Source organism: Cyprinus carpio, chromosome B7 (assembly GCF_018340385.1).
Source record: "Cyprinus carpio isolate SPL01 chromosome B7, ASM1834038v1, whole genome shotgun sequence".
Lineage (NCBI taxonomy): Eukaryota > Metazoa > Chordata > Actinopteri > Cypriniformes > Cyprinidae > Cyprinus > Cyprinus carpio.
In genome coordinates this window covers 34,400,908-34,417,215 of record NC_056603.1, presented here as the reverse complement: position 1 = coordinate 34,417,215, position 16,308 = coordinate 34,400,908, and the positions used below count along the sequence as shown (strand labels likewise).

The 16,308-nt window shown below is 39.2% G+C and overlaps 1 protein-coding gene across 21 annotated transcripts in view; it reads right to left on the bottom strand.

Annotated features, from left to right (window-relative positions):
* The window catches only part of LOC109103604 (collagen alpha-1(XXV) chain), a 527,306-nt gene that overhangs the window by 14,381 nt on the left and 496,617 nt on the right, over positions 1-16,308 (bottom strand). For 10 of the 21 annotated variants that reach the window (XM_042728382.1, XM_042728388.1, XM_042728384.1 and 7 more), the window contains 7 exons: positions 4,584-4,610; positions 4,134-4,214; positions 3,801-3,836; positions 3,285-3,338; positions 2,895-2,948; positions 2,757-2,783; positions 2,527-2,580 (listed from right to left, as the gene is read on the bottom strand). In XM_042728382.1, the coding sequence (XP_042584316.1) occupies positions 2,527-2,580; positions 2,757-2,783; positions 2,895-2,948; positions 3,285-3,338; positions 3,801-3,836; positions 4,134-4,214; positions 4,584-4,610 (333 nt within the window). The remainder of the gene's footprint in view (positions 1-2,526; positions 2,581-2,756; positions 2,784-2,894; positions 2,949-3,284; positions 3,339-3,800; positions 3,837-4,133; positions 4,215-4,583; positions 4,611-16,308) is intronic. The other 11 variants (XR_006155246.1, XM_042728386.1, XM_042728390.1 and 8 more) reach the window with 4 other exon arrangements.

The following is a 16,308-nucleotide window of genomic DNA, read 5'->3' as shown; positions in this document are numbered from 1 at the left end:
TAAGAATCTCTAATTACAAGTTCTCGATCACTCATTATGGAGATCTGGAATTGTGTCTTCACAATGGACACAAAGTATAACCAGCCAGAAAGTGGTTATTCAGTTTGGACTGCTTTCCTGCTGGGCTGCATCTGGCCAGTCCAGCTTTACCCTGTCGACAACATGTGAAACCACCTTAATAAACTCTTTAAAAGATAGAGAGGGCAACATCTCCTGATTGCTAGGGGTCTTCAAACCTGAAAGAAACTGCATCATGTGCACACAGCTCATCATGAGTGAATTCAACTGGAGGAATACAGTTGACATGATCAGGTGAGAGAGAGAGAGAGATCGCCTCCATTGCCTCAGGTTGGATCACCAGGGACCTCATGAGGTGCCACGACAAGTGCAATGACAGGGGGTTGACCAATCTTCTGATCTCAAAAAGAAGGTGAGCCAGGAGCAAATCACTAAAACTTTTATTTATTTATTGGTTTTCACAGTGCACACAATCAGATACCACTGAGCACTGCTCAAGCATGAGAAATTAGGCGTACATTTCCTTACTGATGAGCCACAAAGAGATGAGCTCCAAATAAGCAGTTTGCTGTTTGCTGAAGCATAAAATTTCAATGCAAAGAAAAAACAAAAATGTTTATCACAGGCTAGATAAATCACTTCCAGCATGAAGAATAAAAAATCTGAGGAGTTTTGATATGGATGCTTTTCTATTAAGCACAGTGACTTCAGTGTTTCTATTCGGGCTTCAGACAATTTATATGGGCTTCTGATGCAGAATCGAGTGAACCTATGAAAGGGAACCATATTTAATATATTATGAAGGTTATATTTATAATAGTCTCAGCCTCAGACATCACGCCCAGGGCTGAACGTCTGATGCATAAGGCACACTTAGCTGGAAACACTTTCAGGAGCTTTAAAGTCGTCATCAGATTGGTTAAATTATACAGGATTTCTGTGAGACGTGTGTGTTTTCTTTAACGTTCTTTAACATTCCGCCTGGGAAAAAAAGATGCCGCGATGGCAAACCTTCTCATGTTAGAAGAAAGCCGTCATGTTTACAACTGTGACAATGAGTGCTTATCAGGATCAACTAAACGTTGGATTTTCAAAAATATGTGAAATTTCCACGCCCATAAACTCAATGCGGCACAAAACGAAATGTGATTAGTTGCTTTACCTGTCAGTCATATAGCCTCTTGGGCGGGCCTTAGCCATTCAAAGCGGCCAAGGTTCCCAGACCTTCTGCCATCAGACTGAAGGTCTGGCTACGCAAGACTATATTTATGATGACTTATAAATAAACTTAGCATTGATGTCAATGCAGTGCATCTTACTTGAGTGTAAGAAAAACAAAAAAAACCAAAAACAAAACAAAACCAAAACAAACAAACAAATAAGCAAAAATAAAAAAAGACACATCCTTTTATCAGGATACTGCATTTTAAAGATAATTTTGTAACATCCAAATAAAGAAATTTGAGGAAAAAAACAAAACACCCCCCCCACATACTAAAGTATAAAACTAGATGATTTTGTGTGATTAAATGAAACAACTTTTTATGACCACTGTCCGGAATTATATATTTAAATAAACAACTCTATATTTCGACATGTTAGGGCTTAGTTTTAGACTTTTAAACAACTTAAAAACCGAAATGGGTCTGAATTTCCTGCTTACTATATATTGTAGTGGCATATTCCGTGACATTAAAAACTGAACATTGTGGCACAGTGTAAGTCTATGAAACAGGCAGATGAAATGAAAGGAATCATGCAAGAGAAGAAGCCAATACAGGGTCAGTACAAAAGCAAGAGCCTGTTGTCAATGGACTTACTCTGTATTTCTTGCTGGAGCAAGAATTACTGTAATAAATATTTTCACTTGACAAAGAACTAAACAAAGAATGATTTTTTTTTCTGGCTTTTATGATTATGGGATGGTAAAATGCTATGTTAGTAATGAAATTCTGAAAGATGATAAACAAATATTTATACAAATACAGTTGGAGTAAAAAATATGTGAACCCTTTGACTATACCAGACTTTTTTAAAATTTAAAATCAGCCATAAAATTTTAATGTGAACTAAACCACAACAATAGACAAACACAGTTTACTAAAACAAATGAAAGTGCCAAAAACACTGCATAAACATTCATAGTGTAGGAAGGGTAAAACGCACTCTTAGATCACCCTAAATTATAAAATGTATAAGGAAACCATGTTTGTCTGTTGTTTCAACTTCAGTGAAGATCAGATTAAATTGTGTGAATGATTTATGCTGAAAATCAAAGAGTTCATAAAGTTTTTTTCTGCAACTATAAATATTGCTATTTGCTATTGCTTTTGTAGAAGAGAATCCATTAAATGTAAGATCTTCACACTAATCTTCAACTCCATGGCCCATTCGGTCTATATGAAGGCTTTGTGCCTAAACTGCTTTGCAAATGTCCATTGACATCAGATCTAATCAAAGAGAGTGAAAGTTTCATTCCCTGTTTCACAACATCTATGTTACAATCACCTTTTCTCCTCTTTCCCCCATGTTGCCCTTGTCTCCCTTTAAGCCTGGTAACCCCTGCAAAAATACAACTTTAAGTAATTACAAATACTTGGATACTCATGGTTTCAGGGGTAAAGATCTTCATAGATATTGCTGGCAGCTTCTAGAGGGCAGAACAGTTGCAGGAAGCAACCCAGGAGAAAATAAATGATAAGAGTCAACCCACAAGTAGTAAATGAGTGACAACTTACATCCATTCCAGGTGTTCCAGCAGCTCCTTCAAAATACAAACAAACAAAAAAACAAAACAATATTTTTTGGAACTACAATACTGAATAATGTGACCATTATTAAATGGCCTAATAATTAACCATTCTTTGAATACTTACAGGTAACCCATATGGCCCTCTGGGTCCAGGATCACCAACATCACCCTTCTCACCCTGTGACAGGTACATTTAAAAGCACCTTTTATACAAACACATTTAGTGCATAGTATTACCATAAACTCTTAAACATGTTAAGACTGTGCTGTGAGGATCAGCAGGTGCCCCTGTGTTGGTCATTTGAAATCCTGAGCTTAAAACAGCAAATCACTGTGAGAATTCAGGTAAATCAGAGATTAAAAACAAAAACAGTGTGCAATATTCATATTATTAAAGAGTAATTGTCTACCATACAGTTCTATACTAAAATTAGGGAAAAAAAGCAGAAAACAAACATAAAAATCTAAATAAAAATAAAATAAATAAAATTATATAATATATAATAAAACTTACTCTATCGCCCTTCGGACCTGCTGGACCAGAAGTCCCAGTTGGTCCATCCATACCCTATAAATAAAGAAGTGTATAAAGTTTTGTGCTTTCATAAAAATTTACATGTCAACACAGTTGATGAGGAAAATCAGTGTGCCGCAAGTTTTTTTTTTTTTTAATTAAAAAAAATAAAATTATGATTCTGCTCTCTATGTTAATCTTTAGACTCTATCTTTAGTAATTGGTCATGCAAATCTTAAATAAATACACAGAGGAGCATATAAAATAAATGGCATGTTAATGGATGAGCAAGTGTTAAATCTGTGTTAATGTCAAACTCAGCAGCAGAAACAAAGAGTATCTCCTGTTGATGTTTAATCTCTCACTGTCACAGAGAGCTTAACATTAATGAAACATTATCAACAAGTCTAACCACATTCCCCCTTATCCATAAACGTGTCACATGACCCATTTTGGTATTTTTTTAAAATGTAGGATGGTACTTGGGGGGGCGAAACGTGGCCGCTTAAGACTCACCCTGGGTCCCGGCTTGCCGTCCAAGCCAGATGCTCCCTGTGCATTTATGGAAGTATGAGTGGAGGTTTGAAAATTGAGATTGAGATTAGTATATGATGAACAGTCACTCTGACAAAAAAAAAAAAAGTCAACATCTGTGTAACAAACATAAACAACTGGACATTTATCAAGCACACAAAGTTTAAGGGACAGCAAAGCAAGCTTGGCTGACTGCATGAGTCAACAACAAACAAATGGACAGTTGTGAATATGGTAATGGTTAGATGATGTTGAGTCTAAATAAGTGGGGATGAAGTATGAAGATCCCAGGCTGCACGGCTGTTGTGTACTTACGGGGAGACCTAGGGGTCCTCTGTCACCCTTATGCCCAGGTTCCCCTCGCAGTCCCTTGAGACCATGCAACCCAGGTTCTCCCTAAGTGGAGAGGAGTGGGAGAGGACAGTTCAGGGAATGCTGTGTAACATTTACTCAGGAGGCAACAATCTTGTCTTTTGATTTCTGGACAAATAGCACAGGTTTAAATCCTCCTGAATAAATTGCACCTGATAGTCTACAATGAGTTCGATGACGTGCTCTCTGAACAATTGATGGCAAGTTTGCAGCATGCCTTAAAAACTGAATGTCAGTATTCCATAAGAAATATGGGATTGATTTGGGCAACAGCATTAACTGAATTAACTTTATTAACTACTGATTCCAATAGTAACAAAGTTAAAACACAGGCATGGCTGTGTAATCAATATCAACAATAGCACAGATATGCTTCATCCTGTAATGATGTACCTTTGGCCCAGGGAATCCATGAGGACCCTGCAACACAACACAGCATTAATAATATATTTACTTTGCTTTAAACTTCATTCTTTTATTTACATGTTTAAGTTAGACCCATTTACATTAGTGTCATGTGCTCACTTTAAAGGGATAGTTCACCTAAAAATGAAAATTATGTCATTAATGACTCACCCTCATGTCGTTCCAAACCCGTGAGACCTCCGTTCATCTTTGGAACACAGTATAAGATATTTTAGATTTAGTCCGAGAGCTTTCTGTCCCTCCATTGAGAATGTATGTACGGTATACTGTCCACATCCAGAAAGGTAATAAAAACATCTTCAAAGTAGTCCATGTGACATCAGAGGGTCCGTTAGAATTTTTTGAAGCATCTGTTATGAGCGCGTTCACAACACTGCAGTTTAGTGATATCCGATTCGCGAACGAATCACTCGATGTAACCGGATCTTCTTGAACCAGTTCACCAAATCGAACTGAATCGTTTGAAACGGTTCGCGTCAACAATAAGCATTAATCCACAAATGACTTAAACTGTTAACTTTTTTAACATGGCTGACACTCCCTCTGAGTTCAAATAAACCAATATCCCGGAGTAATTCATTTACTCAAACCATACATGGACTGAACTGCTGTGAAGAGAGAACTGAAGATGAACAACAAGCCGAGCCAGATAACGAACGAAACATTGACTCGTTCTCGAGTCAAGAACCGGTTGCATCGGTTTTCGGATCACAGGTAGTGATGGGAAGTTCTGTTCTTTTCCGCGAACCGGTTCTCTCGGACAGTTTGATTCAATAAACCGGTTGCCGAAAACGGTTCACCAGTTCTTTTGCGCTCGACGTAATGACTTCATTGGCGATGATTGCCCTTGATTCAAGCCTTAGGTTTACCTGCGCTCATAACATTAGCACAGAATCAGTTCAGAATCAATCACCAAAAGAACCAGTTCGGTTCAGACGCGCTGTGTGTCAGTCTGAATCACGCATGCGCAGTATCATCAGCTCCTCGGTTCTCGAACCGGACGCGTCCGACAGAAACGGTTCTTCACTCGAGAATGAGTCAATGTTTCGTTCGTTATCTGGCTCGGCTCGGTGTTCATCTTCAGTTCTCTCTTCACAGCAGTTCAGTCAGTGTACTGTTTGAGTAAATGAATTACTCCGGGATATTGGTATATTTGAACTCAGAGGGAGTGTCAGCCATGTTAAAAAAGTTAACAGCTTAAGTCATTTGTGGATTAATGCTTATTGTTGACGCGAACCGTTTCAAACGATTCAGTTCGATTTGGTGAACTGGTTCAAGAAGATCCGGTTACATCGAGTGATTCGTTTGCGAACCGGATATCACTAAACTGCAGTGTTGTGAACACGCTCATAACAGACCCGGGAGAGAAGTCAATGCTGAATAAAGTCGTAGTTTTTGATATTTTTTTGAACCAAAATGTATTTTCGATGCTTCAAAAAATTCTAACGGACCCTCTGATGTCACATGGACTACTTTGAAGATGTTTTTATTACCTTTCTGGACGTGGACAGTATACTGAACATACATTCTCAATGGAGGGACAGAAAGCTCTCGGACTAAATCTAAAATATCTTATACTGTGTTCCGAAGATGAACGGAGGTCTTACGGGTTTGGAACGACATGAGGGTGAGTCATTAATGACATAATTTTCATTTTTGGGTGAACTATCCCTTTAAACACATTATAAGTAAAAAACTGGCTTAAATTGTCGGCACCGATAACCTTGGGCAGTGTGCCAATATACAGCGCTGTTGCACTATGGGTGTCCCGTGTTTGAATCCCGACTCTTCTCAATCCAGTTGCCAATTACCTTTTTCCCCCATAAAATGTGAAAACAAGTCTTGCAAAGTATTCTGTTTCTGACCAGTGATCTTATTTGCTTCCTTAATTATTTAATGTTTTTCTGTTTAATTTTTACATTTTGTGGTAATGTCTTAAATTACCACAAAATAATAACGCATGTTAGAATGCTTTTAATCATTGATATATAAACCATGGTCAGGGTCTTCCTATCAATATTAAAATTCCTTAATTTCTGGAGCAGACCTAGACATCGTCTTGCTTTCTTATGCATGTGTTCCACATTACCCTGAAATTTGAAATGATCTTCAATAATTATTCCCAAATATTTAATATTTGAAACTACATTTGTACCCTTAATAGTAACTTGTTTATATAAAACAAACTTTTTTGATTCCTGCAACATAATTCCTTGGTCTTTTCAATGTTCAATAATAGATTACTATTGTCAAACCACTGAACAAGATTTCTAAGGCACTCAAAATGAGTAGAACTATTTGCATCCATTTGACAGGAAATAAGTCATCATGAGTCATCGGCATATTTAAATAATGTAAGATTGTAACTACACTGATCACACAGAAGCTCATTAATATATACAGAGAAGTCAGGGGTGATAGTACACATCACTGTAGTATCCCTGTATTTAGGACTGTACAGCCGTGTCCAAAAGTTTTCATGTTTGACACGTGACACAAATATTCATTTTTACAAAGCCTGCCTCAGTTTTTATGATTGCAATTTACATATACTCCAGAATGTTATGAAGAGTGATCAGATGAATTGCAATTAATTGCAAAGTCCCTCTTTGCCATTAAAAGTAATTTAATCCCAAAAACATTTCCTCTCCATTTCAGCCTTGCCACAAAAGGACCAGCTGACATCATGTCAATGATTCTCTCATTAACACAGGTGAGAGTGTTGATGAGGACAAGGCTAGTGATCACTCTGTCATGCTGATTGAGTTAGAATAACAACTGGAAGCTTTAAAGTGCCCCTATTATGCCATTTTTAAGGTTGCTAATATTGTTTTATGAGTCTCCTAAAACAGGTTTACATGCACGCAAAGTCAAAAAACACGTTAGTTTTCTCAAAAAATAAATTTATTTTGATCTAATTTCTAAATGATTCGTAAACGACTTGTGCAAAGCAGTTCAAAGAATCAGTATCTCTAAACCCCTCCTTTCTGTGAGCCCTAACTGCTGTGATTGGTCAGATGGTGCAGCCCTTTGTGATTGGTCCAGAGCCGTAGAAAGATTGGATCTGGATTGGTCTATCGTGTACAGCACTTGTCAGAAATGAAATGCCCATTGCCATGACGGAATGACAGCCCTGGAGACTTGTCAATACATAGAAAATATGGAATCGATTGTACCATACTAATTTGAGCCAGAGTCTGATGATGAAATGCTTGAAGTGGCTGATCAACAAGAGACTGATTCGCAAGCACGACTGGAGCAGGACGTTTCTCAGTGGTGATTGTCAAGTGTTAACAAGTTTCTGGTAATTATAGGATGTGATAAGGCAAGGCAAGGCAAGGCTATTTATGTAGCACATTTCATACACAATGGTAATTCAAAGTGCTTTACATAAAAGAAAAGAAAATATTAATAATAAAAAAGAATCACAACAATAAAACAAGGAATTTTAAACCTTTAAAAATAGATAAATAAATAAATAATCATTTAGAAAATGTCAGTTCAGACATTCAGACACAGTGCTCATTAAATAAATGCACAGCTAAACAGATGAGTTTTGAGTCTGCATTTAAATGTGACTATTGTTTTAGCACATCTAATCTCTTCTGGAAGCTGATTCCAACTGCGGGTGGCATAATAATTAAAAGTGGACTCCCCTTGTTTTGTGTGAACCCTTGGTATTTCTAACTGACTCAATCCTAATGATCTAAGTGGTCTGTTAGGTTTATATTCAATAAACATATCTGCTATGTATTTAGGTCCTAGGCCATTGAGTGATTTCTAAATGAGTAAAAGTGTAGCGTATGAGGCCTGAACCAGACAAATTAAAGATTCAGTCGTGAGCATGGTTGAAACAAGAGAAGCCAAATTCCTTGGAAAGGCAACAGGATGCTGTAAATCAACTCCTAGCACCACAGTCTGATAACCAACCAACTCTTTCAGAGAACAGCTTTCAACATTAACACCATTAGAACAATTATTGACAATTTCAATTCGAAGAAGAGATTGTCTAATTTGGGGCAAGTAATCGAAGAGATGGACAGTCTGACCTTCACATGTAAAGCCATGAGAGTAAACAAGATCGTTGGATTGACTTCCCCCCCACCTAGCAGAACCAGACTGAAATTCCTAAGGAGACCTGTTAACCCCTCTGGTCTTCACAGGACATATCCTTACTCCCCAGAATGGCACAGAGAATTCCTTCAAATGCATATATGCACCAAAATGAACTCAAAAAAGACTTCTAAATGGATATCAGTCCATTGCTTAACTCCATATCATTTATGTAACCCACACATTTGACTTTAATGTTTCTAATCACTTATTGTGTATGTCTTTTTAAATAACTCTTGAATAGCTTAAGGGTTCATATTCATGTTTAGTATGTGTGTGTTCGAATCTTCTTGCTTGAAACGTTTCTGACCATCAGTTATTTGTCAAATGTATCATATTCTTGTTATAGGAATCATGTCCAAATTATAAAAATTCGGACCACGTGCTTGATAAGATAACATATGATTTATGAATGGGTGGGACAAACAATGCAACACCCCGAGAAAAGACAATATCTAATTGGTCAAGACAACATTTGAGGTGTGGCCAAAATGCCAGTTTAAATACTCAGGACACCATCAAGCTTTTTAGCTTTTAGCTTTTAGCTTTCGTTTAGCTTTTGCTATCAGTCATGCCGGCTTTTAGCCTGCTTTTTAGCTGCTGCTTTTAGTCATGCTTTGTCATCACTTTTAGCGTTCTTTGAGCACCGTTCCAGCGTGCTTCAGCCTTGCACGCCTGCTGCTACTTAGCCACGATGAGAAGAAACACCACCTAGTCTCGTCAAACTTTACTTCTATTCTTTTACTTTAGTTTCTTTTCTTTTCCGTTTGAGAGTTCGTGTTCTGAAATAAGTTTTGTAACGCCGTGTCTCCGAGTCTGACCTCGCGTGCCCGTCTGAAACTTCAGCCAGCCTACAACTCCGCATCTTCAGCCAACGCCCAACCACGGGCTTCCCAAGACGTCACTTCAACGACTACTGAACTTCCAGCCAATCAGCAACTTCAGGAAACCCCCTTTTCAGCGACAACAAAGGGAACCCCGTTACACAGGCAACGCAAGTAACCTCCAGACTCACATCTGTACTGGTGTTATCTAATATAATTTTTAACCTAATTGATGAACTCAATGCGAGGGTTAATTAAGTGACTGATGGTTGTTCATGTCTATGCAATTTCACGTATTGCTGTAAACTTGGGATTTCACATTTTCATTCTCTTAAACTCATTCTTTCCTAACGTTCTATTCTCCTGCAACTTTGTGTAAATGTGTGAGTGCGTGTGCTTATGTGTTAGATTAGTTTATATGTCTTAGATTTTTCTAATAAAGCCTTATTTATATTGAAAAGAGAAGTATCTTGTGTTTTGTGCTTACAAGTTAATGTCTTAAACTGCCGTTCTTGTTACTGTGCTAATTAATAGTTTTTTCACTATACTTTGGATATTAATATCCAGCGCAGATTTGATGTTAAACGGCTCGTTCAGTGAATCGCTGGCCGTTTCAGTGATCAGCCGTGAAACAGTGATTCTGTTCAAATTCCCTTTAAAATCTTAAATGATTCCCTTTGAGCTAAATTGACCTGTTTCCCTTACAAAGTACTTTAAAATCAATCCTAAATATAACTGGAAGCCAGTGTAAGGACCTGAGGACTGGTGTGATGTGCTCAGATTTTCTGGTTCTAGTCAGAATTCTGGCAGCAGTGTTCTGGGTGAGCTGCAGCTGTCTAATGGTCTTTTTGGGAAGGCCGCTTTGACATGACTACTGAAACTAAGGTCTGTCTCCATCACACCAAGTTTGACTTGACTTTTAGTTGTTAGACTCCTAGAGTCAAGGTATGAATTCACCTTGAAAACTTCATCTTTGTTTCCTAATGCAATGACTTCAGTATTTTCCTTGTTTAACTAAAGAAAGTTCTGGCACCTCCAACTGTTAATTTCATCAATGCATTGGTAGAGGGAGTAAATGGGGCTGTAGTCATTTGGCAACAAGGCTGGGTAAATTTGGGTATCATCAGGGTAGCTGTGATAGGCAATTTGGTTCTTTCTCATTATTTGACTTAGTGGGAGCATATACAGGCTAAACAAGAGTGGTGCAAGAATTGAGTCTTGTGGGACTCTGCATGTCATGGACGTCCACTTAGACTTATGCTCTCCTATACTCACATAATAACCTCTCCCTTCTAAGTACAGAAGACTGTATGACCTGAACCATTTGATTACCATCCCAGAAAGCCCGACTCAGTTTTCCAGTCTCTCTAGTAGTATGTTATGATCAACAGTGTCAAACGCAACACTGCGATCTATTAGGACCAGCACTGATAATTTGCCAGAATCAGAATTTAAGCGAATATAATTTATTATCTTAATGAGCGCTGACTCTGTGCTGTGATGCGGTCAGAAACCAGATTGAAAATTGTCCAGGTATCCATTGGAGTTTAAGTATTTGTTTAGCTGATTAAAGACTACCTTTTCAATAATCTTGCCTATAAAAGGAAGATCTGATATTGGTCTATAGTCGCTCAATATGGTGTTATCAAGAGTGCTCTCTTCAGAAAGGATTTAACAACTGAAGTTTTCAGGGAGTTTGGAAAAATTCCCAGAAAGAAGTGAGGCATTTACCACTTCTAAGAGATCTGCTTTTAAACAGTTAAGCACCCTTTTGAAAAAAAATATGTGGGAAGTGTGTCAAGATAGCAGGTTAACGATTTAAGGTGCTGTACTATTTCTTCCTAAATGTTGCTATCAATTTCTTCAAAAGCAGACATAGTATCTTCTTTTTGATATTGCAGTTGAATCTGTCTGACCTCTGCATAACTTAGGGATGTGCTAATTGCCTTCCTGATATTATTGATCTTCTCAGAAAAGAAGGAAGCAAACTCATTGCATTTGCTGTCGGAGAGGATTTCACTGGCAATCTGACTTGGGGCGTCTGTCAGTCTCTCAACAGTAGCAAAGAGTGCGAGTGTTGTTTAAGTTACTGTTTATAAGGATTGAGAAGAAAGTTTGTCTAGCTGTGGCAAGTTTCACATTAAAAGCATGAAGGCTGTCTTTATAGATGCTATAGTGAATTTCAGGTTTAGTCTTCCACCACATCTACTCAGCTTTTCTGCATTGTCTTTTCATACTCTGTACTTCTGTTGATTTTCTCCAAGCTGATTTCTGTCTGTCTTTCTTCTTGCTGACTTTCACAGGAGCTATGTCATCAATAAAAAAATTAACTTTTGAGTTAAAGGAATCAAGGAGAAGATCAACAGAGTCTGCAGAAATGCTTGGTGTTAAAGATATAGCCTCCATAAATAGCACACTAGTTTTTTCGTTAATGCATCTCTTTCTGACAGAGCCAGATCTAGATTCAGTGGTAGCAGAGATCAATATATCAAAGAAAATACAGAAGTGATCAAATAGTGCTACGTCCTTAATAACAATGGATGAAATGTTTAGACCTCTACTGATTAAATCTAGAGTATGTCTACGTTTATGTGTGGGTCCATGCACATGCTGAATCAGGTCAAAAGTGTTTAAAACAGATATAATTTCTTTTGTAGTTTTGTTTTCTGCATTATCTATGTGAACATTAACCCTCTGGAGTCTAAGGGTATTTTTGGGGCCTGGAGAAGTTTTGTCATGCCCTGACATTTGTGCTTTTTTCAGTTTCTTGTAAATATCTAAATGGCTAAAGTCTAATCTCACTGTAATCAGCACAAACTGGGCTATAATAATATGTGAGCAGCATGTATGTACATAATTGTGTTTTTGAGAAAAAAAAATGTTAAGCTGACTTTCAAACTGAATTTTTTGCATCATTACTCCAGTCACACAATCCTTCAGAAATCCTTTTAACAATCTTATTTTCTACAAAAAATTTTTTTTATTGTTATTATTATTATTATTATTATTATTAATGTTGAAAAGAGCTGAGAATATTTTTTTCAGGGTTTTTAGGGGAGATAAATTGAAAGAACAGCAATGTTTATTACATTTGTTACAGTTACATTTATTGGTAAATTTATATTATTTACATCAAGCATTTTGAATGGTATAGTAGTGTATATTGTTATTGAAACTTAATATTTCACTTGATTATACATTTAGTCAGGAATTATAGTTTGGAAAAAGTCTTTGGAAAAATTCTAACTAGTAAAATGTTTACACGTTATGTGAAAACTAGTACAAGTATATAAATAAATAAGAGACTTACTCATGTTTATGATCTCTGCTGGATAAAGTGCTTCATTCTTTTTTTCTGAGGAAATCCATTTCTCAAATCCTTAACCACATCACATCTTTTTGGGGTGAATTATGTCTTATTCCTCTCATCGCGAAGCAAACAGTAAAATAAAAAAAACTTGAAGAACAGTCTCGCTGCGTTGTCTTCTGTTGTGTGGGCGTATTCAAGCCGCGCCTCAGTGAAACATTATCATCTCAAAAGCGCGTTCAGCGCAGAGGCGTGGTCGCATTAGAAGATAATGAAGGGAGACGTGAAAAACGGACATCGCGTTGTTTTCATATGGATTACTTTATCTCAGAATATTTGTTTTCGGCAGCACTTGTTTTGTTTAAAAGTAGACATGTCAGGCTTTCTATAGATATCTCTCTCATGTCTCTGTGTTGAGTATTCACTGAGTTACAGTTCATTTTAATGACGCGTTTGTAAATGAAGATCAGCGCAGACAAATGATGATCCGGAGGCTTTTCTGGACCTATTTGAGAGGACTGCCGAGGCATGTGAGTGGCCATCAGACAGTGCGAGTGATCCCGCTGCTGTCGGGGGAAGCCCAGAAGGCTGCCCAACAACTGCCCGTCCCAATCCTCCTGGTGTACGTGGACTTAAAACGAGCAATTCTCCAAAGGGTTGGCCTCAGCCCCGAGCAACATCGTCAATGCTTCCGGTCATTGGAATTGGCGGAAGCGGGCCGACCCTTTGTCTTGGCACAGCAGCTCCGGGACTCGTGCCGCAAATGGCTGTTGACCGGAGGAAGCGACACCAAGACCATCATCGACAAGGTGGTACTGGAGCAGTTCATCTCCCGACTGCCAAAGAGAACCGCCCAGTGTGTCCAGTGCCACCGACTGGCGTCGCTGGATCTGGCCATCCAACTGGTGGAGGATCAGCTGGCGGTGTGCTCCGGGGTCGGCGAACCCCTTTCATCCATCTCTCTCTCTCTCTTCCCCTGTCTCTCTCTCTTCCCCTTCCCCGAAACCTGTCCCTACTCCCAGGACCCATTTCGCTGGGCCACCGAAGGCTGCCCCCGATCAAGCCGGGTTGTACCAAATACCTGTGAGTATTAAGGGGGGTACCTATCGGGCTTTGGTGGATTCCAGTTGTAACCAGACCTCCATCCATCAAAACCTGATACAATCTGGGGCATTGGATACGGGCCGCATGGTTAAGGTGAGGTGTGTGCATGGGGATATAGTGGAATACCCCGTAAAAGCAATAGCCATCAAATTTAGGGGACAAAAGCATTATGTTGAGGTGGCTGTTAGTCCGTGCCTCCGGCATCCGCTAATTTGGGGTACCAATTGGCCAGCTTTTGAACAGTTATTTGGGGTGTTTAACAGCGGATGCCTCTGGGGAAAAGAGACGGCAGGAAGGGGGGGGCGAGCGCTCAGGTGGGAGAAACTGTGCCGGGACCCAGTGGGGCGGTCTCAGGGGAACCAAGCAGCTTGGCAAGGCTAAACCTCTCCAGTCGCGATGACTTTCCCCTGGAACAGTCCCAAGATGAGACACTCAAACATGCATTTGAACAGGTCCGTTCCATCGATGGGCAGGTCCTCCACCCTGACTGTGTGCTCTCCTATCCTTATTTTGCCATTATTAAAGACCGGTTGTATCGAGTGACCCACGACGCTCAAACAAAGGAAGATACAACCAAATTGTTAGTACCACGGAGCCGTAGGGAAATGCTTTTCACTGTAATCCAATGGCGGGGCATTTAGGGATGACAGCGACATTAAATCTTCTAATGACCCGATTCTTTTGGCCGGGCATTCACGAGAACGTGCGCATATGGTGCGCATCATGTCAGGAATGTCAGTTGGTGAACCCACCGGCCACCCCAAATGCAGCATTGCGCCCTCTTCCTCTAGTGCAGGTCCCCTTCAAACGAATTGGTATGGACCTCATCGGGCCATTAGAACGGTCGGCACGGGGACATCGCTTTGCGTTAGTTATAGTAGACTACGCAACACGATATCCGGAAGCAGTGGCGCTCCGCAACATGTCAGCTAAGAGTGTGGCGGATGCCCTGTTTCGTTTAATCTCCCGCATGGGAATCCCAAAAGAGATTCTCACGGACTAGGGCACCAGGTTTATGTCATGCACATTAAGCGAATTGTATGAATTATTGGGCATTAAATCGGTACGTACCAGCGTCTATCACCCACAAACAGACGGTCTGGTTGAACGGTTTAATCGCACATTGAAAAACAATGATTTGTAAATTCGTACAAGAAGACGCAAAAAATTGGGACAGATGGCAGGAACCCCTCTTATTCGCTGTGCGCGAGGTCCCTCAAGCCTCCACAGGGTTTTCCCCCTTCGAGCTTCTTTGTGGACGCCAGCCCAGTGGAGTGTTAGACGTCCTAAAAGAAGCTTGGGAGGATGGATGCTCAGATAGCAAGAACGAAATTCAGTATGTCATCAGTGATGGGCAGTAGCGTCGCTACAAGTAGTGACGCTAGTAGTTTAACTACATTTCTTAGTAGCGTGGTGGTAGCGTTGCTGCTTTCTTAATCAAATAGCTTTTCAGTAGCTAAGCTCTTTTTTTGATCAAGTAGCGTGGTAGCATCAACAAAAGCTGACGTTACATTATCCAAAGCATTTCTGAAACTCAAGCTCAAATCGGAAATATAACTGCTAAGGATCACTGATCCTGGACCAGTAAAAGTGACACCACCACCACTAAACCTCGTAACCTCATTGGCTCCTCAAACTGTCAGTCAAACCTCATTATTCTTCCCGCCTCTCTCGTGAATGAAGTGCAGCGTGCAGTTTGGAGGATCTTAGTTTGTTTGCAGTATGAAGGTAAATAAAATAACTGTTGATTGAATAAGTACAGCGTTCAATAAGTACAGCGTTCTCTTTACTCAAGAAACACTATATTTATAAAGGCTAATGTTTTTTTTTGTATCTGAGGAGCGGAGAAGGGTGTCTTAGCATTTGTTGTGAAGTCACAGTCAGATAGCTTGTGAGAAGCGCTGAATCTTTTATAATATGATACTTTGGCCAAATAACAGAAAAAAACTGACCGCCCACATAGTGACAGAAAACTGTACAACCTGCAAGTTCATGATGCCCGTAGATGCCCGTACTGCCTTCGAATGTGGCGGTAATGATGGGGGAAAACATTCGAAACATTCAAAAACTTAGTATTTAAACTTGATTTTGGTGAAACGTTAATAATATAATGAATGACACATGCAACGATGCAAATAAACGTAGCCTAAGTTATTTGTAGGCCTATACATCTGTATGGTAACACTATACAGTACAGTAAGATTTCATTAATGTTAGCTAATGTAACTAACATGAACGTACAATGAACAATACGTCTTTATTACAGTATTTATTCATCTTTGTTAATGAAAATACAGTCGTTCATTTGTAGTTCATGTTAGTTCAAAGTGCATTAATTAATGAC